The sequence below is a fragment of the Zalophus californianus genome, chromosome 8, assembly GCF_009762305.2.
Source record: "Zalophus californianus isolate mZalCal1 chromosome 8, mZalCal1.pri.v2, whole genome shotgun sequence".
NCBI lineage: Eukaryota > Metazoa > Chordata > Mammalia > Carnivora > Otariidae > Zalophus > Zalophus californianus.
Genome location: NC_045602.1, coordinates 72,019,283 through 72,045,627, shown reverse-complemented (window position 1 = coordinate 72,045,627; position 26,345 = coordinate 72,019,283). Strand labels below are relative to the sequence as shown.

Sequence of the window (26,345 nt, the reverse complement as noted above, 5' to 3'; positions counted from 1 at the left end):
AGGAATGCTGTGAAGAGACCTGTAAGCCCTTGTTTAACCAGAATTTGCCAAACACATTTGACCATGGGTCTTTTTCCCCCATGCCTGTTAACTTCTCTCCACTTTGGGTGATGCTGTCTTCAAGGAGAACCCCTGAGCAGGGATTCAGGCACAAGGGACTAAGATAGGAACAGATCAAATCGAGAGAGCAGGGTAGATAGAGGCATGGTCATGGGCCAGACAGAATGGACATCCAGTTCTCAAAAAGGGTTTGTAGCAAGCTGACCTGATGCTAAAGCAAACTGCAGAGTCTGAGCATTTTCCTTTCTTCCTGACTAGAGAAAGGAAGGTTAGAATGGGGAGACAAGGGAAAACAAAGGAGGGAGAGAAATAGAGTAGATACACTGAGTACCCATTATGTGGCAATTTATATATGAGGCAAATATCACCATTTTACAGATGAAGAAACTGAGGCTCAGAGACCTCTGCTTAGCAGATTTCCATGGCATTTATGACACTGACGTGAACATGGTGTGCCGACTCCATAACCGTGTTGTGGTGAGAAGAATAACATTATGAAATCAGCATGGCCCACCCAGCCCCAAATCTTTTCTTTGTTCATGTAAAGACCATCTCCTGGGACGAGTCCATTTGGGTTGGTGTCTGTTTATACAACTCTCTAAATTTAGGAAATGGGCAGATTATTTAAAAGAAGGTTAACAAAATAGCCAGGACCCAAATTCATCCTGGAAAAGTGGAGGTTAAATCCACAGGGGAGGTGCAGGGTGGGGGTGCTGAGCTGGAACCAGCACAGATAATATTTGAAGGCACGGATAGGTTGAGCTGTGGTTTAGTATTTTACAAATGGTATTTCCTGTCACATAGCTGAACTAAATAGCACACATGTTTGTGATTAAGTAGGACGGGCTGCGGAACATCTGTGGTAATAGTGCAGGCTCTCCATGCAGTGGGCACTTCTGGGACCTAAGGTGAGGGTGCACGCTGCAAGGGTTTTCACTGCACGTAGGGTTTTGTGTTGTCTTAGAATTCCTTTTGGTTTCAAAAGTTTGGTTGCCCCTTTAAAGGGAAAAATTCTGTAGGGAGGCTATTTTAAACCCTCGCGTAGCAATCGTTCGCAGACGCATTCAAAGTCAGGCTGTCCCTGACTTTGGCTTTGTTTCCGGGACGTACATCCCAGAGTGGCAAGGAGGGTAACTAGATTGCAGACCTCCAACCACACAAGAACCACAGGGAGGCTTTGCAAACGCAGCCCCCGTCTGTTTCCAGAGGTGCAGTTGAGGAGTCTGGTACTGGGAGAGTCAGAGAATTCCTTCCTTGGGGGACAGCCAGTGAAACCACACAGATACTGGCATGAAGACATTCTTTCTCTAGATTGTGCGGCATTGTTGTGTGGAGCAAAAAAGGCACAGGCATAAAAGGACTAAATCCAGCCCTTTGCAAAAGCAGGGGCGTTGCTGAGGGTCCAGATGTGTTCCTGAGGCTTGAGTAGGAGTCAGCCTGACAATGACAGTCGGGTGGAGCTAATAGCAGGAGGGGACTGCTAGGTGCCTGTGATACTCTTCTGAACTGAACATCCTTTCCTCGTTCGTCCTCCTGCCAGCATCTGGCCGCTCCAGAGAAGCCAGATCCCAGGGGCCATCTGAGAGGCTGTTGTTCTCCATAAGTGGGGACAGTCTTCAGCTGCAGACGAACAGGAATGCTGACTCGACCACCAAATGCATCTAATTTGAATTTGATCATCTGCAGGAAAAGGTAGAGCTTCATATTTACACTTTGACTGGTTTCTGAAGAAAAGTGAAGGAAATCTGCAAAGAACAGCAGGAATAGACCCTTGAGAGTAGAGCGGGGTGCGGTGGCGTGGAAGGACTATGTGGGGCGTTACGTGAAGTTTGGGGAATTCAGCTGTATATCCCAAGATGGCCTAGTCCTAGAAGAGAGGGTGGCACCTGAGGGTGTTTGTTGGGCAGCAAGGCTAAAAAACCATTCATTGCTCGGGGTGGGGTGGTCGGTTGATGCAGTTGAGAAGGGAAAGGAACCGGGACAGGCTGAGTAATGAAAGCCAGTCTCAGAATTGACCCAAATTGCTACTGAGCTGTTGTTGTTCTTGAGCAATCAGGGGGAAAACTGTCTCAGAGTTTGTCTTTCCCACAGCCTGATATCCAAGCGGCAGATACGTGTGGTGGGCTTTGTGGAGAAATAGGCTCTTTTCAGGTGAGAACAGCATCTTTCCAGCTTAGAGAGTTCCTGCCTCCAGGAACTCTCCTTAGTGGAAGGTAGAGTGGTGGGAAGTGTTTGGAAATGAGAATTAAGACACCAACACCAGCAGGTCATTGGATCTCTTGGGACCTCTTGGGTGGTGGATGGTATTATGGAGCATGGGCTTTGGGATCAGACAGATCTGCCTCTTTTGGGTTGGGTGACTTTAGGCAAGTAGATTAACCTCTCTGAGCCTTATTTTCCTCTTCTACAAAATGATATTATTACCTAACGGGATTGTGAGAATCAAATGCACACATAGCCCTTAGCATACCAAGAGTGCATAGCAAGTATTTGATAAATGTTTGTTGGTGTGGTTAATTGAGCAGAATACCTCCAATTTCTGCCTAACTCTGAAATGCAGTGGTTCTTTGAACTGAGGAGGGCAGTGTAGAGATTTCCTTTATGGGAAACTGAAAAGACTATTTAAAATTATTCAATCAAAAATGCATTGAACTGCCTAGTGATGTCAGACATTTGTAGACAATGTGAAAAACGCCCTAACGAATGAGACATAATCCCTCTCTGAAAGAGCTTCACTCTGACTCTCAAAAAACATATGTATTTTTCCTACAACAACTTGATGATTTTCATCCCCAGTTCTTTTTGGTGAGATAATTATTCCATACTAGTGTTGCTTTTTCATAAGGCTTATTGCAAGTACTTTGCAGTAATTCTAATAACATTCAAGGTGTTGTGTTTTTGAAAGCTTTATTTTTTAAAACAATTTAGAATAAATTCATAATCTCCATGATACTCTTATGAGAATTCCAGGATGATTTCTTCAGTGAAAGAAAGAAGTGGAGTCCCAGGATTGTGTGTAAATTCAGACTTACTTGTGTTTGCTGTGGCCTGCAGCCTGCCTTTGCTGATCCAACAGTGAGAAGGGTGGGGATAATTATTTCAGGGCTTCCCTCAATATTTTGGGGGCTGTAAAACTCTGGGTACCTCCAAGAGAATGTGCTAGGCCCTGAATGCCATCTGTCACATGGGTTGAGGTGAAAGGTTGAAAACCATGGTCTACCTGAATCCTCATTATTCCCCGTGTGAGTAGGCATGTGTGCTTACTTTTAATTTGTTCTTGAGTTCAGTGTTATCTGACGCTACTTTGAAAATGGGCAGCTCAAAAGGATGTCTAAGAGTTTAAGGAGAAGCAGACACCCCTTTAGAAACCTTCAAAACCCAGAGATTGATTTCCAGCAGCTTCCACCATGATACAGTTTTCTTTTCTGCCTGCGCCTCATTCAGTCTTGGTGTCTTGCCCCGTCTCTGAGTTTTGTCTGACATTGTCTTCCAGGAGTTAGCAGGATAATCGAGATTGACTGAAAACAGACTTCTGGAAGGATTAGGGCAGGTGGGGTGGGATACAAGCCACAGCTGAGGAAGGAGCCACGGAATCCAGCCAGAGGCACCTCTACTTTGGGGGAAGGCAGCTGGGGACGTGGTGCCTGGATTCCCAGCTCTGCGCTAAGGAGCCTGGACTTTGGAGAAGGTGCCTGGGTGCCGCGGTCTACTCTGGATTGCAATGAATTTAAATGAGATGTTGCCCGTGACAGGGCTCTGTTAATGGTAGGACTTACGGTCCTGGGGGAGGCACAGACACACATTGAGATCCTGCCGCATTTGCAGTGCCGAAACCATCTTGAGGCTAAGTAGGCGTTGCTGCTTGAATAGTTTTGGTTCCAGCGCCTTGAAGGAGGTGGGGTGAAGTTGCAGATGACTGAGGCAGGACACATTCCTGACCTCTCCACTCTGGGGACTTTGGACAGTCCGAGGCTCTGGAAAGGATGTGGCCTTCTTTCCCTGCTGAAGGAGGGGGTGAGTCAGGAGGGAAGGAAGGGGAGGGAAAGCCTTAGATGGAATCGATTCTAGTTGTTGACTTTGGGAAAACTGATGGTGGGGGCTTTGAGACTAAAATAGAAAGATGAGGCCATATGGAAGGAAGAGGCAGAAGAGGTGCAAGAGAAATGAAACGAGTGTGAAAAGGATTGATAAGGAAGGGCAGCAAGAGGGGTACAGAAGAGGAGCAAGAAGGGAAGCGCGGGAAGTGCACCTGCCCTTGACCGCGAGGAGCCATTCTTAGCCCCTCATTCCAAGTCCTGCCGTTTAAACACGGACAAAGGTTTGAGCTCCTCTTGGGCATGATACAGAATTCTGTGTGGTTGTATTAAACTCACATTACATGTGTTGAGTGCCTCCAATGGGAGAGTCCTGCATAGGGGGGGAAGAGTACCCTCTGCATAGATTTTGCGTTTAAGGTAGGGGATTTTTTGCAAGGTGTGGTTTTTAAAGTTCAAGGGTCATTTAAAAAGTCATGAAATTGATTTCTTTATCTGGTTTATGGAAATTACTTTTAAAAAAAAGATTTTTTTTTTTTTTTTTTTGACAGAGAGAGACAGAGTGAGAGAGGGAACACAAGCAGGGGGAGTGGGAGAGGGAGACGCAAGCTTCCCATAGAGCAGGGAGCCTGATGGGGGGGCTTGATCCCAGGACCCTGGGATCATGACCTGAGCCGAAGGCAGACGCTTAACATCTGAGGCACCCAGGCGCCCTCCCCTTTTTTTCCATAAGAAGCAAAAACTCTGAGGAAACCAGTATCAGTGTTTGAAATTTTGAAGCTATGGGTGGAAAACAGATAGGGCAAAATGTTTGGTATAGGTCAGAATAGATTCCCTCTAAAGCAGGCTGATTTCTTCTCTTAGTCTTTTCTTTCTTTTTGATAAAGCCAGCTAACAGAAATATTTACAATGATCTCTCACCCCGTATGAAGAGTGATTTTGGCTGGATTCCTTCTGAAGAGGGTAGGATAGGATGGGTCAAGAAATCCTGCTGCTGATTTCCTGCCTCTGAGCCTCTGGGTGGTGTCCCACTGAAACACGGCTCTGCCCCGCTTCGAAGGGAAAGTGCTTTGTGGCAGCTCCAGCCCATGGGCAGTGACAGTAAAAGGCCCTCCAGAGAGAGCCAGTTGGCCTGGACTGCTGCTGCGCTGTGTGTTTGGTGCCCTCAGGAATGTGCGGATTTAGTAAATGACAACACTGAGCGTGCCCTATCCCCAGTGGAGCCCCAGACTTGCTCCCTCGCTAGAGCCTGGCTCTTTTCCAAGCTGGAAGGATTGCACTGGCTGAGCCCCCATTATCCACAAGGGGAAGCGAGCAGGCCTGAGGGAGGGAGACAAAGACGCCTTTCTTGCGGGCTTTATTCCAGCAGGTTTTGGGTTTTCGTATCATGGAGTTTTATTCTCTGTTAGTTTGAGAGTTTGGTCAAAAATCCCAGGGGTAGCATAATTTCTGCTTTTGAAAAAAATGTCTATTGGATGTCAGCCACCACAGAAGTATTTTCGAGTGGGAAATGACCTCAGAGATGATTCTGCTCTCATCACTGAATGTCCGGAGGGGCTTTGTGCACAGCTAGTGGGTGACAGACCAGCACCCAGCATCCCGGGTGCCCAACTCCCAGCTCCGTGCTGTGGCCCATACAGCTCATTGCCTCTCCTGTCATTACAATCATCTGAAGAATTCATGTTGTATTATTAGATCAGGATGAAGTGACCTGTGCTCAAATTCTGGTTCTTTCCAAACTCAGGTCTGTACCTGAGAAAAATGATCACACAAAAACTTATATAAAAACTTATCATTCATAATAGCCAAAAATTAGAAATAAACCAGATGTCCATCAACCGATAAATGACGGATAAACAAAATGTGGGCTGTCTTCACAATGAAATGTTATTCAGCTACCAAAGGGAATGAAATACTGAAACATGCTATGGTGTGGATGAACTCTGAATGTCCAGACCAGGCAAATTAAAAAAAAAAAAAAAAAAAAGTAGATCAGTAGTTGTCAGGGACTTGGGGTTGGTGGTGGGGAGAATGAGGAGTGACTGCTAATAGGTACATTTTGGGTTTATTTTGGGGGTGATAAGAACATTCTGGAAATGTGATGGCTGCACAACTCTGAATATACTAAACACTAAACAATCCCTACTGAATTGTCATTTTTTTTAAAAGGATGAATTTTACGTGTGTGAATTGTATCTTAATAAAGCTGTTTAAGAAAAAAAATCTAGTTCTCTTACCAGTTGGGCAGCTTTAGGCAATGACTCTAAACCCAAGTAATCTCAGTTATGAAATAGAAATGACGATATACACCTCCCAGGGTTGTTTTGATAAATTAGGTCATGAATTTGAAAATGCTTCTAAACAATAAGCCTTATGTATTTGGGGAGCAGTCAATGGGTTTTAAGAAGTTCATTATAAATTTATCTTCTATATTTTCTACAACACTAGCAAGTTCTCACTACACAGTCATTCAAATAAAGACTTCCTGAAGTGACTAAAAAGTGTTGCGGTTTTTAAATTTTTAGAAATTTTTTTGCAGTTTTTTAAAATTGTGGTAAAAAAATAACAAGTTTTTAACAATTTTTTTTGCCCTCAACAAATTTTTAAGTATACAGTACACTGTTGTCAACTATATGCACACTATTTTACAGCAGATTTCTAGAACTCTTTCAACTTGCACGACTAAACCTCTATACCCACTAAGAGCCACACCTCTTTTCCCTCTGCCTTTCCCGCCACCCAGCCCCACCGTTCTCCTTTCTGCTTATATGCATTTGACTACTGTAGATACCTCATGTAAGTGGAATCACATAGTACTTGTGTTTTTGTGACTGGCTTATTTCACTTAGCATAATGCTCTTAAGGTTCATTTATGTTGTAGCCTGTGCCAGAATGTCTTTCCTTTATAAAGCCTGAATGAGATTCACCATATGTCCATATACCACATTTTCTTCACCTGTTCATCAGATAATGGACATTTGGGTTGTTTCCACCTTTTGGCTATTGTAAAGAATGCTGAAAGGAAGAAGAGAGTGCAGATATCTCTTTGAGATCCTGTTTTTAATTTTTTTGGATACAATTCCTGAAGTGGGATTGCTAGATCATATACATGGTAGTTCTATTTAAAAATTTTTTTGAGGAAAGTCTATATTGTTTTTCATTTTACATTCCCACCAACAGCGCACAAGGGTTCTAATTTCTCCACATCCTTGTCAACACTTGTTATTTTTGTTTGTTTGTTTGTTTGTTTTTTGCTTTTCTTTTCTTTTGGGTTTTTTTGGTAATGACCGTCCTAACAGGTATAAGGTGATATTGTGGTCTTGATTTGCACTTCCTTGCTGATTAGTGATGTTGAGCATCATTTCATATACCTGTTGTCCATTTGTATGTCTTCTTTGGAGAAACATCTATTCAAGTCCGTTGCCCATTTTTAAATTGGTTTATTTGTTTGTTTTTTTGCTATAGAGCAGGAGTTCCTTATGTATTTTGAATATTAAACCCTTATCAGATACATGGTTTGCAAATATTTTCTCTCATTCTGTAGGTTGCCTCATCACTGTATTGTTTCCTTTGCTGTGTAGATTTTGAGTCTGATGTAGTCTGATTTGTCTATTTTTGCTTTTGTTGCTTGTGCTTTTGGTATCCTATCCAAGAAATCATTGCCAAGACCAATGTCATCAAGCTTTTCCCCTATGTTTTCTTATAGGAGCTTTATAGTTTCAGGTCTTATGTTTAAGTCTTTAATCCATTTATAGTTGATTTTTGTGTATGGTATAAGATAAGGGTCCAATGTCATTTTTTTGGCATATGGATATCCAGTTTTCCCAACACAGCTTGTTGAAGACACTATCCTTTCCTCATTGTATAATCTTGGCATCCTTGTTGAGGATCATTTGGCCATGTGTGTGAGCTTATTTCTGGGCTTAATATTCTGTTCCTTTGGGCTATATGCCTTTATGCCAGTACCATACTGTTTTGAGTACCATAGCTTTGTAATATGTTTTAAAGTCAGACCGTATGAGACCACCACCTTTGTTTATCTTTCTCCAGGTTATTTTGGGTATTCAGAGACCTTTGAGATTCCATGTGAATTTTTGGATTGTTTTTTCTGTTTCTACAAAAAATGTCATTGGGACTTTGGTAGGGACTGCACTGAATCTGTAGATTGTCTTGGGCAGTATGGACTTTTAAACAATATTATGTCTTCCAATCTATGAATGTGGGATATCTTTTTATTTGTGTCTTCTTTAATTTCTTCCAGCAATTACTTCTCAGTGTAATTTATTTCAGTGTTAAATTTATTTCTAAATATTTTATTCTTTTTGATGCTATTGTACATGGGATTGTTTTCTTAATTTGCTTTTTGGATTGTTAATTGTTTATGTATAGAAATGCAATTGAGTTTTGTTTGTTGATTTTGTATCCTGCGACTTCGCTGAATTTGTGTATTACTTCTAACTGTGTATGTGTGTTTAGGGTTTTCTATGATAAGATCATATCTGTAAATAGACAAAATGTAACTTCTTCCTTTCTGATTTGGATGCCTTTTATTTCTTTTTCTTGCCTAATTGCACTTGTTAGGACTTCCAGGACTATGTTGAATAGAAGCGGTAAGAGTGAACATCCTTGGGGTGCCCGGGTGGCTCAGTTGTTGAGTGTCTGCCGTTGGCTCAGGTCATGATCCCAGCGTCCTGGGATCAAGCCCCACATCGGGCTCCCTGCTCCGTGGGAAGCCTGCTTCTCCCTCTCCCACTCCCCCTGCTTGTATTCCTTCTCTCGCTTTGTCTCTCTCTGTCAAATAAATAAACAAAATCTTTAAAAAAAAAAAGAGTGAACATCCTTGCCTTGTGTCTGATCTTAGAGGATAAGCTTTTAGTTTTTCACTGTTGAGTCTGAGGTTAATTATGGGCTTTTCATAGATGGCCTTTATTATTATTTTGAGGTTTTCCTTCTTCTTAGTTTGTTGGCTGGTTTCTTATCATGAAAAAGTGTTGAGTTTTGTCAGGTGCCTTTTCTAGGTCTATTGAGATGATCATGTGATATTTATCCTTTGTTCTGTTGATGTGCTATATCACTTTGATTGATTTTCATATGTTGAACTGTCCTTGAATCCCAGGAATAAATGCCACTTGATAATGATGTATGATCCTTTTAATCTGTTGTTGAAGTTGATGTGCTAGTATTTTATTGAGGATTTATGCATTTGTATTCATCAGGGATATAGTATTTTTCTTTGCTTATAGTATCTTTAGCTTTGGTATCAGAGTAATGCTGGGCTTACAAAATGAGTTTGGAAGTGTTCCCGCCTCTTCAGTTTTTTGGAAGAGCTTCAGTAGGATTGGTATTAATTTTTCTTTAAATGTTTGGTAGAGTTCTCCAGTGAAAACATCTGGGCCTGAGCTTTTATTTTTTGGGAGGTTTTGACTACCAATTCAATCTCCTTGCTAATTATAGGTCTGTTCAGATTTCCTATTCCTTTATGATTCAGTCGGGGTGGATTGTATGTTTCTAGGAATTTGTCCATTTCTTCTAGGTTATCCAACTTGCTGGCATGTAATTGTTCATAGTGGTCACTTATAATCATTATTTTATTTCTGTGACATATGTTTAATGTCACATCTTGCATTTCTGGTTTTGAGTATTTTCTCTTTTTTTCTCAGTCCAGCTAAAGGCTTGTCAGTTTTGTTGATCTTTTAAAACAAACCAACTCTTAGTTTCCCTTCTTTTCTGTTTTATATTCTCTTTTTCATTTATTTCTGCCCTAATGTTTATTCTTTCTTTCTTCTCCTAACTTTGGGCTTAGTTTGTTTTTCTTTCTCTAGTTCTTTGAGCTTTAAAGTTAGGTTGTTTATTTGATTTTTCTTTCCTTCCTTCCTTCCTTCCTTCCTTCCTTCCTTCCTTCCTCCCTTCCTCCCTTCCTCCCTCCCTTCCTTCCTCCCTTCCTTCCTCCCTCCCTTCCTTCCTCCCTTCCTTCCTTCCTTCCTTCCTTCCTTCCTTCCTGTGTTTACCACTATAAACTCTATTCTGTCTGCTGCTTTTGCTACATCCATAAGTTTTGGTATGTTGTGTTTTCACTTTGCTTACCCCAAAATATTTTCTCACTTCCCTTTTGATTTCTTCTTTGGCCTATTGGTTGTTATATTTCATTCAGTTGCTACATTTGTGAATTTTCCAGTTTTCCTTCTCCTGTTGATTTCCAGTTTCATTCTATTGTGGTCAGAAAAGATACTTGGTATGATTTCAGTCTTCTTAAATTTGTTAAGACTTGTTTTGTGACCTAACATGTGATCTATCCTGGGGGATATTCTGTGTATGCTTGTGAAGAACATGTATCCTGCTGCTGTTGTGTGGAATGTCTGTCTAGTCTAGTGTGTTGTTCAAGTACTTTGTTTCCTTATTGATCTTTTATCTGGATGTTCTATCTGTTATTCAAAGTGGGGTATTGAAACTCTAATATTATTATGTTGCTGTCTGTAACTCTCTTCAGTTTTTTAATGTTTGTTTCATATATTTGGGTGCTCTGATGTTGGCTTTATATATACTTGTAACTGTTATATCTTCCTGGTGAGCTGACCCTTTTATCATTATATAATGTCCTGTTTTGTCTCTTGTGACAGCTTTTGACGTAGAATCTATTTAGCCTGGTAGAGTATGGCCATCCCCTGCCTGCTCTCGTTTCTGTTTGCATAGAATATCTTTTTACTTCCTTTCACTTTCAGCCTAAGTTTGTCCTTAAATCTGAAAAGAGTCTCTAGTACACAGTGTACGGTTAGATCTTGTTTTTTTTTTTGTTGTTGTTAATCCATTTAATCATCAGAAGTGTTACAATTCTTAAGCATTTCTTTGAACTCAGTTAATCTGTAAATCTGGTTGCTTGTATTTTTATTTTTTTAATTTTGAACTTCTATTTGTGACAACACTTTATTTTATTTTATTTTTTAAGTAAGCTGTATGTCCAACATGGGGCTTGAACCCATGACTCCAAGATCAAGAGTCTCATGCTCTACCAGCTGAGCCAACCAGGTGCCCCCTGTTTTTTGTTTTTTTTTCGTTTTTTAATCTAAGTATTTCTCAGAACTAAAGTCACTTGAATTTCCTCCCCCTCCTCATTTAATATTCTTCTTGTCTCTTTCTCCTTTAACAGATACAACATACCTGATTCATAGACAAGACCACAATCTGATTCCAAAGATGTGTTCTACAAACCCAGGCAACTGGGTCACATTTGATGATGACCCTGCTCTTCAGTCTTCTCAGAAGTCGAAGAATTTACCTCTGGAGAATCAAGGCATCTGTAGGCCCAATGGACTTAAGCTGAACCTTTCTGGTGCTAAAGAATTTCCCAGTGGATCTTCCTCTGCCAACAGTACCCCCCTCTCCTCTCCCATCATAGACTTTTACTTTAGTCCAGGACCTCCAAGTAACTCTCCTCTTTCTACACCTACCAAGGACTTCCCAGGTTTTCCTGGTGTCCCCAAAGCAGGGACTCATATGCTTTATCCTATCCCAGAATCATCTTCAAACAGTCCACTTACACCACCAGAAGCAGGCTCTTCCTTATTGTCTCCTAAACCATTCTGTTCATCCCATGCTTCCTTACCCAGGGACCACTCATGTACACATCCAGCTCCCAGAGTGGGTCTTCCAGATGAAGTTGGCCCTCCCCAGGCTGAAAGCCTAGGGTTTCAAAGTGATGCCCCCAAGTTTCAGTATTTTCGGGAGGACTGTGCTTTTTCAAGTCCATTTTGGAAAGATGAAGGCGGTGCTTCCCAGTTTGCCTTTGACCCTTCAGGAAGCAGAAAGATGTACCCATCAAGAGACAAAGAGGTGCCTCTCGATCAAAAAAGCTTAAATCAGGGTTCACTTAACTACATCTGTGAGAAGCTTGAACATCTCCAATCAGCTGAGGACCAAGACTCCTATGGAAATTTGTCTATGCAGTGTTTGTATGCTAAAGACACTGCCTCTTCCTTTGTCCCCCACACGCTTTTCAGGAGTCAGCCAAAACCTGGATGGTCTTTCATGTTGAGAATTCCTGAGAAGAAGAACATGATGTCTTCCCGTCAGTGGGGACCAATTTTTCTGAAAGTCTTACCTGGTGGAATTTTGCAAATGTATTATGAGAAGGGGTTAGAAAAACCATTTAAGGAGTTACAGCTCGATCCACATTGCAGGCTTTCTGAACCCAAAGTTGAGAACTTTAGTGTGGCAGGAAAAATCCATACTGTGAAGATTGAACATGTGTCTTACACAGAAAAAAGGAAATACCACTCTAAGACAGAAGTAGTTCATGAACCAGACATCGACCAGATGCTGAAGTTAGGGTCCACAGAGTACCACGATTTCCTCGACTTCCTGACTACTGTGGAGGAGGAGCTGACAAAGCTGCCAGGTGTTTCAAAACCAAAAAAGAACTATGAGGAACAAGAAATTTCCCTGGAAATTGTGGACAACTTCTGGGGGAAAATCACTAAAGAAGAAGGAAAATTGGTTGAAAGCACTGTCATAACTCAACTCTGTTGCCTCTGCTTTGTGAATGGGAATACAGAATGCTTTTTGACCTTGAATGACCTTGAGCTGCAGAAGCGAAATGAATGCTATTTTGAAGAAGACCCAGAAAAGAAGGGGATTGATATTCTTGACCATCATTTTCATAAGTGTGTGAAAGCACAAGAATTCGAGCAATCAAGAACCATTAAGTTTGTACCGCTGGATGCCTGCCGGTTTGAGCTGATGCGTTTTAAGACTTTGTATAACGGGGAGGATCTTCCCTTTTCCCTCAAGTCTGTGGTAGTTGTCCAGGGGGCGTATGTGGAGCTTCAGGCCTTTGTCAACATGGCCCCCTATGCCAGTTCCTTGAGGTCCTGTGACAACATCATGATACACTTTCCTGTCCCGTCACAGTGGATCAAGGCCCTCTGGACCATGAACCTCCAGAGGCAGAAGTCCCTGAAAGCCAAAATGAACCGCCGGGCATGTCTGGGGAATTTACACGAACCTGAATCTGAACCTGTTATACAGGTCACTGTGGGGTCAGCAAAATATGAGAGTGCCTACCGGGCCGTTGTATGGAAGATAGACCGGCTTCCTGATAAAAATTCAAGTAAATATTCAACACCCAAGTTGGTTTTCTTGCGAAGTAGCTTCAGTGTTTTCACCCTCCTCCTTGGGTTGAAAGCAGGCTGAGACACAGGATCATTTCAGTCCCTGGGGGCCATGCTAGCGTTGCCCCGGTGGGAGGGGCAACATTTAGTCAAATGGCGGATTTAGTCTGTCCTCTCTGCCTATTTCTACCAGATTAAGTTTAACTTAAAAAAAATTTATTTTAATATCATAAAAAAATAACCCTAAGCTAAGATTTTCTTGTGGATGGTGGCACTGAGGGAAGATTGCCTCGTTGTACTTTTTGACATCAGCCACCAACCTGAAATGTTAAAACTTAGGGAGCTAAGCTAAGCTAAGCTCTTAACTCACAGAGCTTAGATTCCCTAATTAACTTTTAAAGATCTCTCATCCATGAATATACCTGAACTTTTTTTTATTCTCAGCCAGTACCACGTTCTTCTTAGGTTTTGCTCCCTGCTCTTTGAAATAAGACTGCCTTTCATTTTTACCCAAATTGATTTCTTTAGCTGATTTAATTTGGCCATCTTGACTAGTTATTTCAGAATTAAGTAGATACAACCCAAACATTAAAAATTCAGTTAATTTTCAAAATGTTTGCAAAGAAAACAATGAATCTAGAAGTTCAGAACTTTAAAAAGACAGTCCTGGCACCACGTTTATGTTAGAATAGTAACTCAATCTTGGGTGTCTGTAATGAGCAAAAAGCAGATTTTGAAATTAAGGCTGCTCCCTGTTTTAGTACAGTTATTTTTATTTTTTTTTAAAGATTTTATTTATTTATTTATTTGACAGAGAGAGAGAAAAAGCAGGGGGAGCAGCAGAGGGAGAGAGAGAAGCAGGCTCCCTGCTGAGCAGGGAGCCCGATGTGGGGCTCGATCCCAGGACTCCAGGATCATGACCTGAGCCGAAGGGAGAGGCTTAACCCACTGAGCCACCCAGGCGCCCAGTACAGTTGTTCCTAGCAGAACACCAGGTTATGGAGGGCAGATTTGGGGATCTGAGTTGATGCAGTCACTCATTCAATCAAACCTTCATTGAGCACTTACTGTAAACCAAGTACCACATCAGGTGCTGGGGCTAAAGATGAATAAGATCCCATCCTTGCTTCTAAATAGTTCACAGCTGGTCTAGTCCTTCAGGGAAATTTAATTTCATCTTAGGACCCTTCAGGCTGTGGACTTAAGAGGAAGCATTTTTATGGGGGTGGACCTATTGCAGTATTTCTCAAACTTGACAGTGTGTTAGGACAGCCTGAGAGCTGTTGGATAATTTTTGATGTTCAGGCTCTATTCCATGCCAATTACATCAGAATGTCTCGGGGAGGGACCTAAGCACCGGTATGTTTTGAGAGCTCGCCAGATGAACCTAATGTGTGGTTGAGGGACACTGCTCTGTAGGCTTTGGCATGTTCTGGAGAAGGAAGAGCAAACCCTAAACTATATTGGACTTGAGAGGTAGCATGAATCACGCCCTTGGTCCAGGACCACCCTGTCTGACTTGCAGTTTGCTAACTTAACATCTGTCTGCTGACTGTAGCCTGGGCAAAGGACAGGGTCCAGCAGGCGAGAGTCACAGCTGGGTGGCCGAGGAGTCCCAGGCCCTCGTGCAGAAGGAAAGCCACTGCACAGCAGTCCTCCTCGACACCGCCCCCACTCCTCAGTTGATGCCAAATTCTGCTCTGCAGCGTTCTCATGATTTATATTAGTAGGGTTCTAGCTCCAAGGAATGGCAAGGACAGCTCGGGCTCAAGGCAGGGCAAGGTGGTGGTGGGGTGGCCTGGTCACACAGACGGCTTCTGAGGGTGCCTCCTGGTCAACTCCAGCGTGGCGGGAATATCTCCCGTGATTCAATCCACAGAGGTAATGTTCCCTGCCTTCTTTTATAACTTTTTTGGAGAAGCAAGCTAAAACCATTCTCAGGTTATCTTCGTCCCAGGGAAACAAGTTTTGAGGTTTTGCGTGCAGAGTTCCAAATGATCTATTCTGAAAGTTATCTGTGCTACTTTTAGGTGAGAGGGATTATAGAAATCATATTATTGCCTTTAATTTTGCTAAACACAAAGGGAAAGAGAGGAAGACAGGCTGGAATGCCTACCGTAATCTCCTCAATCTATAAATGTCCCCTGATGTCTGGGTGATCACCCGACTCCTGCTTATACTTTGGAGAGGAGCACAAGGGGCTCATCCTGCTGGCTTGTCCTGGTGGGGTTGAAGGAACAGGGCTACAGGCTTGCAAAGAGGCCCGTTCCAGTTGCTCTGCCTCAGAGCAGGCACTCCTGTGAGAGCCGATCAGAGCAACCATGCTTGTTTTCCAAACCGAGAGCCCATACAAACTATTCTTTTCTAATTTTGGAAGGGGAACAACATGGAAATGTTCTTGTGAAAATGATCCTGTTTATAACACTGTATTTTCCCAGAACTAATGGTATAGTTAATTGATTCAGCCACCAAGAATTTATCGAGAAGAGGGCTCACTCATTCATTCTGCAAACACCGCTAAATTTCACGTAGATACAGGCTCTGCGTTTGGTGCACGGGAGACACAGATGCAACCCTGCTCCCCGCCCTCCAGAAACCTAGCAGCCTAGCAGGGGAGGCAGATCTGGCAGCAAGCACGCGAAGGCGCTGTGGAATTGTGCTATGTTCCAGGCAGGAACACGCACGTAGAGTTGGGATTCCAGAGAAAGGAGTGATAAACGGCAGGGGGCACTCTGGAAGTCTTGGCCCAAGAGGTGATGGTTCAGCTTGGTGTGGAAGAATCAGTAGGATTCTACCAGGGATAGAAACAGCAGAAACAGGCCTGTAGGTGGGGGATCGTAGTTAAGTGTTGGGACCGAGAGCATGGAAAGAGAATGAACCAGCACCTGGGGGACGTTGTCAGCCATGCTTTGGGGTATGGACTTTGTGGGACTTCTAGGCTTCCAGAGTGTTTTCAGGCACAACTGTGACAGAATCATCCCTTGTTTTAGGAAGTTAGGCATACGTCGCAGAGGAGAGATTCAGGAGTATAGACGTGCAGAGACTTGGGAGAAGAGGGGGCCTGATAATAAGCAAGACCAGTGGCAGTGGGAGCACTAAGAAGGGAGGGAAGGATGGTGAGGAAACTCAGAGGAGGTGCCCTCAAGACAAGGACAGATTACCTGTGGGCACGGGACGGAAGGGCTGCAAGGAGTTCGGGGGCTCTGGCTTTGGTGAACGGGTGGGCCATAGTGCCATGAGCTGAGATAGCTTGGGATCCTCTCACTGCTCCTTTAGAAATCTGTTTCCTAGCCCCGGCAGCATGTTGGAGTCCTTAGAATCATTAGAGCTTTCAAAACATCCCCATGTTTGGGCCCCATCCCCACCAATCAGACTCTGTGGGGTGAGGCCCATGTCTTGGTGTTTGTAAGAGGCTCTCCTACACAGCCAGGGTTGAGAACTCCGGACCTGGGAGCTCTGCTGTGAAGCCTGTTATGGTCCCCTAGGCACAGGTCATCCCTCCCCGCTCTGTGTACCCCACGTCTCCGAGCTCTCACTGCTTCCCACCCCTATTTACTAGCAGCTGAGCTCGCTAAGAACGATTACAAGAGTGGATATTTCCAGGGAGGCTGGCCTTCAGGAATTCTTCTGGAAGACAGTCACAGCACCAGGCCTGCACAGAATGATGTTTTACAAGCATTCCAGGCAATTATACAGTGATAATGCACAGAATAAATCCTTTGGGATCAAAGATGCTTTGTTCAGAGCAGATCTGTGGGCCAAAAGGGGGCCGAGACAGAAGGCAGAGGGCTGTGTTAGGTGGAGCCGGGGGGGGGGGGGTGGCGGTCAGGGAGAGGCTAGGCTAGGACACCTGGGCTTGCATGGCTGTCCCGTGGTTTCCCCACTGTGGGCGGGGAGGGTAACGCGAAGAGGGAGAGGGTGCCTGGCAGTTTGCCCCCAGAGGAGAAGCGTAGAAGGAGTAAGGTCAGGGCAGAGAAGAAATCTTCATCCTAAGGCAGTGCTGCTTAAACTTGTGGGTGCGCTTGAAACCACCTTTGAAAATGTAGACTGATTGAGCAGGTGAGCCCCCCCCACCCCCGAAGGGCTTCCCACGCTGCTCAGGTGATGCCAGTGCTGCTGGCCCACGGACCACGCGTGGAGGAGCGGTTTCTTTGAATGCATCTCTATTTTTCTATACAATTCTTAAATCGATTGGGTGTTTAGAGAACAGGATTATTTTTAAAAAGTTTTGAAAACATTACCCTTTTTTGGGGTGCCTGGCTGGCTCAGTTAAGCGTTCACCTCTTGATTTTGGCTCAGGTCATGATCTCAGGGTCGTGAGATTGAGCCCTGAGTGGGGCTCCGCGCTCAGCTCAGAGTCTGCTGGAGATTCTTTTTCCCTCTCCTCCTGCACCCTCCCCTCAAATAAATAAATAAATAAATAAAATCTTTTTTAACCATTACTCTTCTTAAGCAAGTTTCTGAAAAACCGGTACTGTTAGAGAGAAAATATTTAAAAAATGGAACCTGAAAGACAATATATGAACTCGTCTACTGTGTACATTTTTAAAAAAATGTTATGCCTTTCCTCCTGTGGATTTTTTTCTTTTATACTCACCACCCTGAAATCAACACCTGAGCTGAGATCAAAAGTGGGTTGCTTAGCTGACTGAGCCACCCAGGCACCCCCTTCCTGTGGATTTTTGAGATCAGGATTAACCTTTCTTTTTCACTTCCATGTGATTTCGAAGGAGGTGGGAAGGGCTATTGGCCCCTTAAATGTCTCTTTTACCAGCATGCCGATGTTTAATATTCCTTTAATAACGTGGGCAAGTCTTTCATTTTACAGCAAAGGTTGGTGTTGGGCAGGTAGCTCAGATAGCTTATTCGCACTAAAGTGTGAATGACAACAGAGAAACAGAGGAAACTTTCTCGGGGGTGGGGGTGGGGGTGGGGGGAGAGAGGGACAGATGAGAACACTGGTTAGCCACAAAAAAAAAAGGGGGGGGAGTGAGAGTGGTGGAGGGCCAATTAATAAATATATCTATCTCTCCCTTCCCATGTTACCAATTTTTAGATAAAGCCTGCTTTTTTTCATTGCTGTCATTAGCACACTAGTGCCTCTCTCCCCGCTTGTGTCATCCTCCTACCATTCTTTCCCTCCAAGCTCTCAACAGTTCACCTTGAGATGTGAAATATTTTGGTTCAAGAAGGACCAGATGTGAACTCCACCAAAGAATTTGTGACTTAGAATGCTGTGAGAGAGTAGCAATTACCAAAGCCCAAGAGTGCCCCCTGCTGGAAGCCACTGAGATTAAATAACGTGATTGACCAATATCCATTGAGCCTTAAATGTGCCAGACACTGTGCTAAGAACATACGCAATACCTCTTTGCTCGGAGGTCAAAAGTCTAAAGTGGAGGGTATATGGCTAGACATTGTAGAGTATTTAGAGTTTTTAAAAGCCAGGAAAAATAGGTCAGAAAGCCTGAAGGGAAATACGCTCTCCTTTTTGCCAATTTTTTAGAAAAGCAGAAAAAGTTTTATTTCTAACATTTTTGGATTATTACTCTATCTTCAACTTGAGTAGTTTGGTTGCAAAAGTTCCAAAAAATTCTTTCCTTTAAAATGGGAATATCGACTTAGACCTTCTCCGATACCATTTTCAGCTCTGAGAGTGTCCATTATCAAAATTCTAGTAATTAAAGAATAATGGTGGATTTATAATCAAATAGCACTTTGCAAAATTACAGCCAGCACTCTGTGCCAGTCTAAGTATACCACGGTTCTAGTGCTCTGCGTGGGCCAGCTGGTTGGTTGAGTCCTCACAATGATCCTGTAAGATTCATGTTAGCATCGCCAACATCATCACTCCCAATTTCAGATGAGGAAATGGAGGCTCAGAGACATCAAGGAACTTGCCTAGGATCACATAGCCATTAAATAGCAGAGTTGGGATTGGACTCTGGGCCATCTGAGTCCTGTGTCAGCCACTGTGCCATAAAGAACTTAGGAGTGCCTGAATAATGTTTAAATAAATTTACTGCCTCCTTGCTGCAGACAGAAGACTAAGAAAGGGTAATGGATTGTGGAATACCCCGTGTGTGTGTGTGTGTGTGTGTGTGTGTGTGTGTGTGTGTATTATCACTTGCCTGTAGTGATCTCGGTAGCTTAGATCAGCTCAGAGGCCACTGCTGTCCTGCCCTCTGTGTAAGTGAGGGAGATGGCTAATGAGTATCTGTTGGTTAATTGATTGATGACTTCTTAAGCCTTAGAGTTCTATTAGTCTCTCTACAAGGAACAGGTTGTAAGGAGTGAAAGACAATTTATCTTTTAAGAATTAAGTGAAATCCTTTAAACTCTTGTTTTTTTGTGCCTAAAGCTATATTCTGATGGAAATGTTCTTTCTCAAGGTATGTCAGTGGTAAAATAATTTAATCTGGCTTTTCAAATAACTGTCATCTCATACATTTATTTAAATAAAGATGGCTGCATTAGATGTGTAGATGCTGTGGACAATGCAACAGAATCATGGAACTTTGTGGACTTACTACAGTGGTTGCGTTGGAAACATTTTTTACTCCATTGTAACATGTGCACGTGCACACACATGTTATAAGACCCCACTTAAAATCTTTGTATATATCCAATATCCCTGGGTCTGGCACCGAGCCTGGCTTAGCATAGAGTAGATGCTCAATACGTGGCAAATTGAATTAAGTGGAAACAAATATTAGATTAAAACACTGAAAGCAATATGCCCATCTCTACACTGTACATCTGTTCCAGGCAAAGCTTTTGGGGTTGGAGGGTGAGCAAGAATTACAACAGTAAGAAATCATCCGTTCTACTGAAGAAAGAATTCTTGGCCTAGAGTAGTTTCTAAAATGTAATAAAATTTTAATAAGTTTCACTTAAAAATTAGAATTTTTAATAATGTGACCCAATTTGGGCTGAAGTTTACCTTTGCATTATCTATCAGGAGACAGAATGGTAAGGAAATTAATAAGGTAAGAATTATTGTAAGAGCTTATTCAGTCTACTTAAGGGATAGGTTTTCCTAACACATCCTATGTACATTATAGCCAATTAATGATGCTTAATACAAATATTACCCTATTTAATTAAAGAAAGTTAACATACTCTTAATTAAAAACGCTTTAGGAGTTAATATGTCATATATATAGTAATGAACTTGTGCTTATTTTAAAGCTAGTACTTAAAAAATACAGATAGATTTCCCCTAGTTGGTGCAAAATTGTGAATTTTGATGATATGTTGTTTAAACAGAGCTTACACTGCCACAGTGCTAATGGAATTGTTTATTAAAGAGAGGGACGAGAACTTATGTTTAAGAGAAATGCTCAGTGGCCATTAAAATACTTTGACCATTTGATTTCTTTTCTTCAAGGTCCTGATCATCCCCATTGCTTGTCATACAAACTAGAACTTGGATCAGACCAAGAAATTCCCTCTGATTGGTATCCATTTGCTACTGTTCAGTTTGGAATGCTGGACACCTGTGCCTCGAGGACAGAGGTCAAGTCTCTGGGGGTGGAGAGTGATGTCCAGCCACAGAAACATGTTCATCAGCGAGCTTGCTACAACATTCAGGTATATCCCAAAACCCTTTGGTTCAAGTTGAAGTTTCTGGCGCTGTGACCTGATTGGGCTTTAGATCTCTGTTTTGCCCTCTTCAGTGACCGTGTATGTGTATATATAGGTGTGTTTCTTTGACCTAGAAAAGGGCCCAGTCATGGAAACTTGATGGTCACCAGTGAGCCAAGTTTCTCTCAGTTCTAGAAATCAGGAGCCTGAGCACACGGTGCCACTTAATTCTGCTCTCAGTGAAAAACAGGGCATTAAAAATGAATTCACATTTCAGAAGCATCTTTATAATAAAAATTATGTTAGAATGGCATTTCTCGAGGTGTGTTCTCTGGGAGACATATAGTGATCCAAGAAGAAAATAAGTTGGGGAATGCTGTGCACTAAGTTAATGCTAAATAAAGGCTCTGAGAAGTTCTGCAATAAGGAAACTTGTTAGACTTAACTCAGTTTCTCCCAACTCATTGATTACAGAATCTTGTCTCTATGGGCACGTGTATGTAGAACACCTATCAATATCTTCTGGAATAGTATTCTGTGGAGCACCCTTTGGGAAATGCTGAGTTATTCTATTACAACAATTTTAAATGTTCACCATCAGCTCTTCTGCATTTTTATGCTAGATGAGTTAGAGTGACATACACTTACACCTATTTCTAAACTTGCTTTTCCTTCTCATCTTTGAAGTTAATAAATATAGAGATAACCTCTGGCACAGATTTCCCACAGTATCTTGAAATGGTGTGATTATGTACGACATCATTGACACCAACTGGTGGTTTTATAACATAGTAGTATAAGCCAGGGATTTTTTTTCTTTATTTTGGACCATCTGTTTATAAGCCTATGTGTTTGGGTCCGGTGATTTTTTTTCCCTATTAGTAAAATTAATGATGGGTGAGTGCCCTTGTGTGCAGCCTCTTTGGGACCAAAGGACTTAACTCTCCCAGCAGCTGGGAATTGCCCTGCTGAAGAAAGTGGCCTTGCCCCACGTCACACCCCCTTCCTTGGATGCAGGTGTATCAAGACCCTCTTGCTTCAGCTGGGGGTAACTCTGCAGCCCTCCTAGCTCCAGCTCACCCTGGGGATCAGCTGAAGCCTTTCCAGTGACTGCATTGCAGCCCAACTCCTTCCATGTGCTTCCTTCCCTCCCCTTTCTTCCCCCACAGGCTTGGACCCCAACAGCACTCCCCAGTACACTTTCTGCACACCAGTCTCCATCTCAGAGACTGCTTCTTGGAGACCCTGACCGGTCACACTAGGAATATAAGTATTACATGTGACTGAAATGCGGGTCAAGTACAATGGAGAATTCATTTATACCTATTTTCCTATGCATGGCTTGTTCCAGTTTCCTCTTGTTTTAGAGGACAGCTCAAAATTACATAATCAAGTCTCTGCCGCTTGAATAGCGTTTCCTAATTGCTCGTCACTTGGTGACATTCAGTTTCAAAATGTTACTTTCCATTCCATACGTATTTATTGAGCAATTTCAAAGTGCCAGGTACCACCCTGGACACTGGAGACACAAATGTGAACAAGAGACAGGTCCTTGTCCTCGCGAAGCATACCTTCTAGCGTGGGAACAAAAAATAATTTGTAAACAGATAAAGAGTTTCCAAGAGGGATGGATTCTAAGAGGATAAAATAGGGGAACAAGATAGAGGATGATGGAGGGCTTGCTTATTTCATGTGGCGCCCAGCAGGGCCCCTGTGAGGAGGTGACATTTGAGATGAGATGAAAAAGATGAGGAGCAGGTAGATGGTTCTGTCCAGCTGGTTTACTAGCTTGTAAATTAGTTCATCTTAATGAGATGATTTGGGGTGGGTTATAAATCTCACGAGGGCCAAAGGCTACAGATATGATACTTGGGGGTATAATTGATCACATGTCTAGCCAAGACCCTAAATGTCTTATTAATACATGTATTCTGTGTATATTTTATAAACCCTCTGTCTGACTTAGAAGGGAGGAGAGTTTCAGTCCTCTTCCAGACTTGACACTAGAGGGAAGGATTTGGGGGGCTCTGTTGACCAACAGGAGAGCAGGCTGCCTCACTAGGAGCTAGCATGAGACAGTGGGGGCGCTGCGTCTGTGTCCAGAGGATGAGGTGGCTTCAGTCCTTGCGTCATGCGTGCAGTAGGACTGAGCAGTGTTAGTGCCGTGTTGGTTAATGCTGTCATGTTTTGCTTTTGCATACAGGTCGAAATAGAAAAGAAGAGGATTAAAATCGATGGAGAAGACCCAGATAAAACTGGTGACTGTGTAACTCAGTAGGAGTAGCAAGAGTAAATGATGACCCACTTTTCAAATATGTAATTCACAGAAACCACACAAAGATCTGCTTCTGTGTACTGGAAATGACTTCTGAATAGAGGGCTTAGGACAGGTCCAGTGGCCATGTTTCGAGAAGTGAAGACCTGAAACCGAACAATCAATATTTTATGCTTTTGATATGTTTGTGCCCCAGGGGTTTCATCTAAAATGTGTCTAACATTTGTATGATGTTTTTGCTTCCCATTAAAACTCAAAGTTTTAATGTGTTACTGGACAGCCAGCTTGGCGAAAGGGTTTTGGATTTTTAATGACTCAGTGGCTGAGTGTTTTGCACTCTGGATCACCTGGGGGCCATATTTATCGTCTTCTGGTCCCCATTTCTTCTTGCTCTGTTAGCACCTCTACTGGAGGGCGAGGCAGTCAAGGGAGACATAAACTGAAATGCTCAGTCTTTCTTCTTGCTCATCTCTGGAATGTGGCTAGGTGTGGGATGATGCCGAAACCACAGGCTAAAATGGAGATGTGGAAGTATCTGTAATTTTGAGTAATTTATCTTCCTGTGCTCTTACTACATTGGTGAGTAATCGTCGACTGCATTTGGTACCTGCCTTTCCCCCATGGTGTTAGCATTTTCAAATTGTATTTGTGTTCTGGTGTGTGTTGCAAAGAAGCTATTTCTGTGGATATACATATTTTAGTACAAGTCACTAAGGCATACCACCGTTTGCTTGGAGAGATTCCTTTCAGAATGGAATGGTGTTGGACACTAGTTAAAATATTTATGTATATGAGAGATGAATTTTTAAAGTTCATGAATATTATCTCCCAAAAGTATAGACTCTAAGAATGTATTTTTGATAAAAGTATTATTTGTAATTAACACAAGTCTCTCTTGAGTAGAAGTCTAAATCATATTATGATTATTTTATGCTGGTTCTGCTTTCATGCTATTTATGCTAATTCTGCTTACTTTAGAGTATTTCTCTTTAAAAGATAAAGAAAATGAAAGACACTAGATTATTTTACCTGGATTTTTAAGAGGTGACATTTCTATTCTTCAAAGTCAGGTAAATGCTTGGTTTCTAATAAAAAGCCAATGGCATTAGCAGTTATAATTCTGTTTATAATATTCTTTCAATATTTAGAGTGAAAGGTAAGACTTAAAATTTATGAATTCTATATTCTACATATTTTTTAGTCTGGAAAAACAAAGTCCTCCTTGGGGTATTAATACACCTTCAATTTGTATTGAATCTTAAATGTGATTAGGAGGCATATTTCTCTATTTACCAGATTTGTTTTGAGTCAAAGCTGATGACACAGTGTTCTTCCAAACAGCATTTATTTGTTGGCCCACAGACTTGATGTCATATGTTTTATTTAATGTTGTATTTACATTCATTTTAATCTGTTCAAAAACAGATGAAAACAAACATCTAATGGTCCGTATCAATCAGTGGATTTTATTGCTCTTCGTTATTTTACCTTAAAGACAAAGGATGCAAAAGTTGGTTGTTCAAATGAATTGGTCTTGCTCTTTTTCACTTGATGCATTGCTCGTAGTGTCATGTGTTTGAGACTTACTGTGGATGCAGTAGCAAATGGAATCTGTGTGTGTGTCATTCAGAAAAAAAAAATTCCACTATCTTTCCTCATCATTTGGTGTGGTACGTTCTGGAGTGACTTCAGTCCTGCTCAGAACAAATATGGAGTCAGGCTAGACCCCATGCTGCTCCATGATCCTAAGGAAGTCAGCTGGGTTAACAACTGCCATTCCTTTTAAATCTGTTTTATGGCATCCTGCCCATAAGGAACTCAGAGCCTGCTTCAGATGAACTTAATAAATATTTACACCTCCAAATAATTCCAGCAAAGGGTCCAGTGAATCAACCCTCATGTTCCACAGGTTGCCCGGTATTGGTGGGTACCTCACTGCTCGGGTCATTTACCCAGCTGCCATCCAGCCTTCAGGAGCATCTCAAGATTCAGTGTTGAAAATAGAGTAACAAAAGGCTGACTGAAGCCCAAATTGAGTTTCTGCAGCAATGCAGAGGTTGATAGCATGAACAGCGGGGTGCTACAGCATAATTGTTAATTTGCACATCTATTAGGATCCTTAAATATTCATTACTTAGCATTAAATTAACATTCTGTGAAGAGAGGAGAGGCTTTTTAATACAATTCTTCTGACCTCAGAAATGGCAGAAGGTCATTTGTGACCATGGTGCTCTAAGTGAAAAATCTGGTAGGATTCACTTAGAATTACAAATTAAGAAGTGAAATTACCTTTGCCAGAAAGTAAATGATAATCTTTAAAACAACCGCAAAACCCCTGCTTTTGAGGTTGGGAAGGGAGGAAGGATGTGAGTGAAGAGAAAACTACTCCTTTCTTTCTAACATTTTAATTTAAGTACTTTAGATCCACCCTTGATCAGTTGACCGTTTGGGGGTCAGTTGTTCGATAGACACCGTGGTGGAGTTCCAAGGAGTTTACCAGTCTGAGACTAGTTGTTCTGCTCTCCTTGTTCTGATCTGGTTGCCTTACTTGTCAAAGGATCATATTAACCATGTAAATGAATTCATGGCTTGATGGTTGCCTCATCTGTCGTACAGGTCTGAATTTAAGTACATTTCATTTTTCTATGGGAATACAAATAGTTGATCCATTAAAGATGTATAAAAATAATTCCTTTCCAGCCCATAAATGAAGGCTGGAATTTTTGACCTGATTTATACATTAGACAGTTATAGCGTTTTAGTTTTCTTCATTCTGGAGCTGTACTTATGATACAGCCCTTTTTCTTATAAATTCAGTTAGAAGGCCTTCCTTAATAATAACTAAGTATTATTATGTCTTATTCAAAATATGATTTTTATGTCATATCAATACAAATAGAGAACAGATTGAGCCTTAATAATCATGTAACAAAGTATTTTGTAGATTGCATATTGATTTTTTAAAATTAAAGATGTATTTCAAATGGTTCTTGCTGTGCGATGGACTTATATCTTTTTTTTTGCAAGGTCTGGGCTATTTTTTTTTCTTTTTAAGGTATGAAATCAATTTCAAGGATCTTAAACAATTGACTCTCTCTCAGGCAAATGTATGTGGCTTCATTATTAAGCAGTCATGTGAACGTGACATCTTGGCACATCCTGGAAAAATAACACCGTCAAACTACAATCTGTGACATTAAAGGATGATTTTTTAAAAGTGGGTCTAGTCATTACTCTCGTAAAGAAATAATATGAGTATGTGCCCAAGGTTTTAGTTAACTCATT

At 41.9% G+C, this 26,345-nt stretch overlaps 1 protein-coding gene across 4 annotated transcripts in view; it reads left to right on the top strand.

Annotated features, from left to right (window-relative positions):
• STON1 (stonin 1) overlaps positions 1-26,048 on the top strand; it is a 47,684-nt gene extending 21,636 nt beyond the window's left edge. For 2 of the 4 annotated variants that reach the window (XM_027620875.2, XM_027620874.2), the window contains exons 2-5: positions 1,601-1,752; positions 11,239-13,197; positions 20,589-20,791; positions 22,989-26,048. In XM_027620875.2, the coding sequence (XP_027476676.1) occupies positions 11,286-13,197; positions 20,589-20,791; positions 22,989-23,063 (2,190 nt within the window). In that variant the 5' untranslated portion in view covers positions 1,601-1,752; positions 11,239-11,285 and the 3' untranslated portion in view covers positions 23,064-26,048. The remainder of the gene's footprint in view (positions 1-1,600; positions 1,753-11,238; positions 13,198-20,588; positions 20,792-22,988) is intronic. The other 2 variants (XM_027620876.2, XM_027620873.2) reach the window with 1 other exon arrangement.
• Positions 26,049-26,345: the final 297 nt, after the last annotated feature.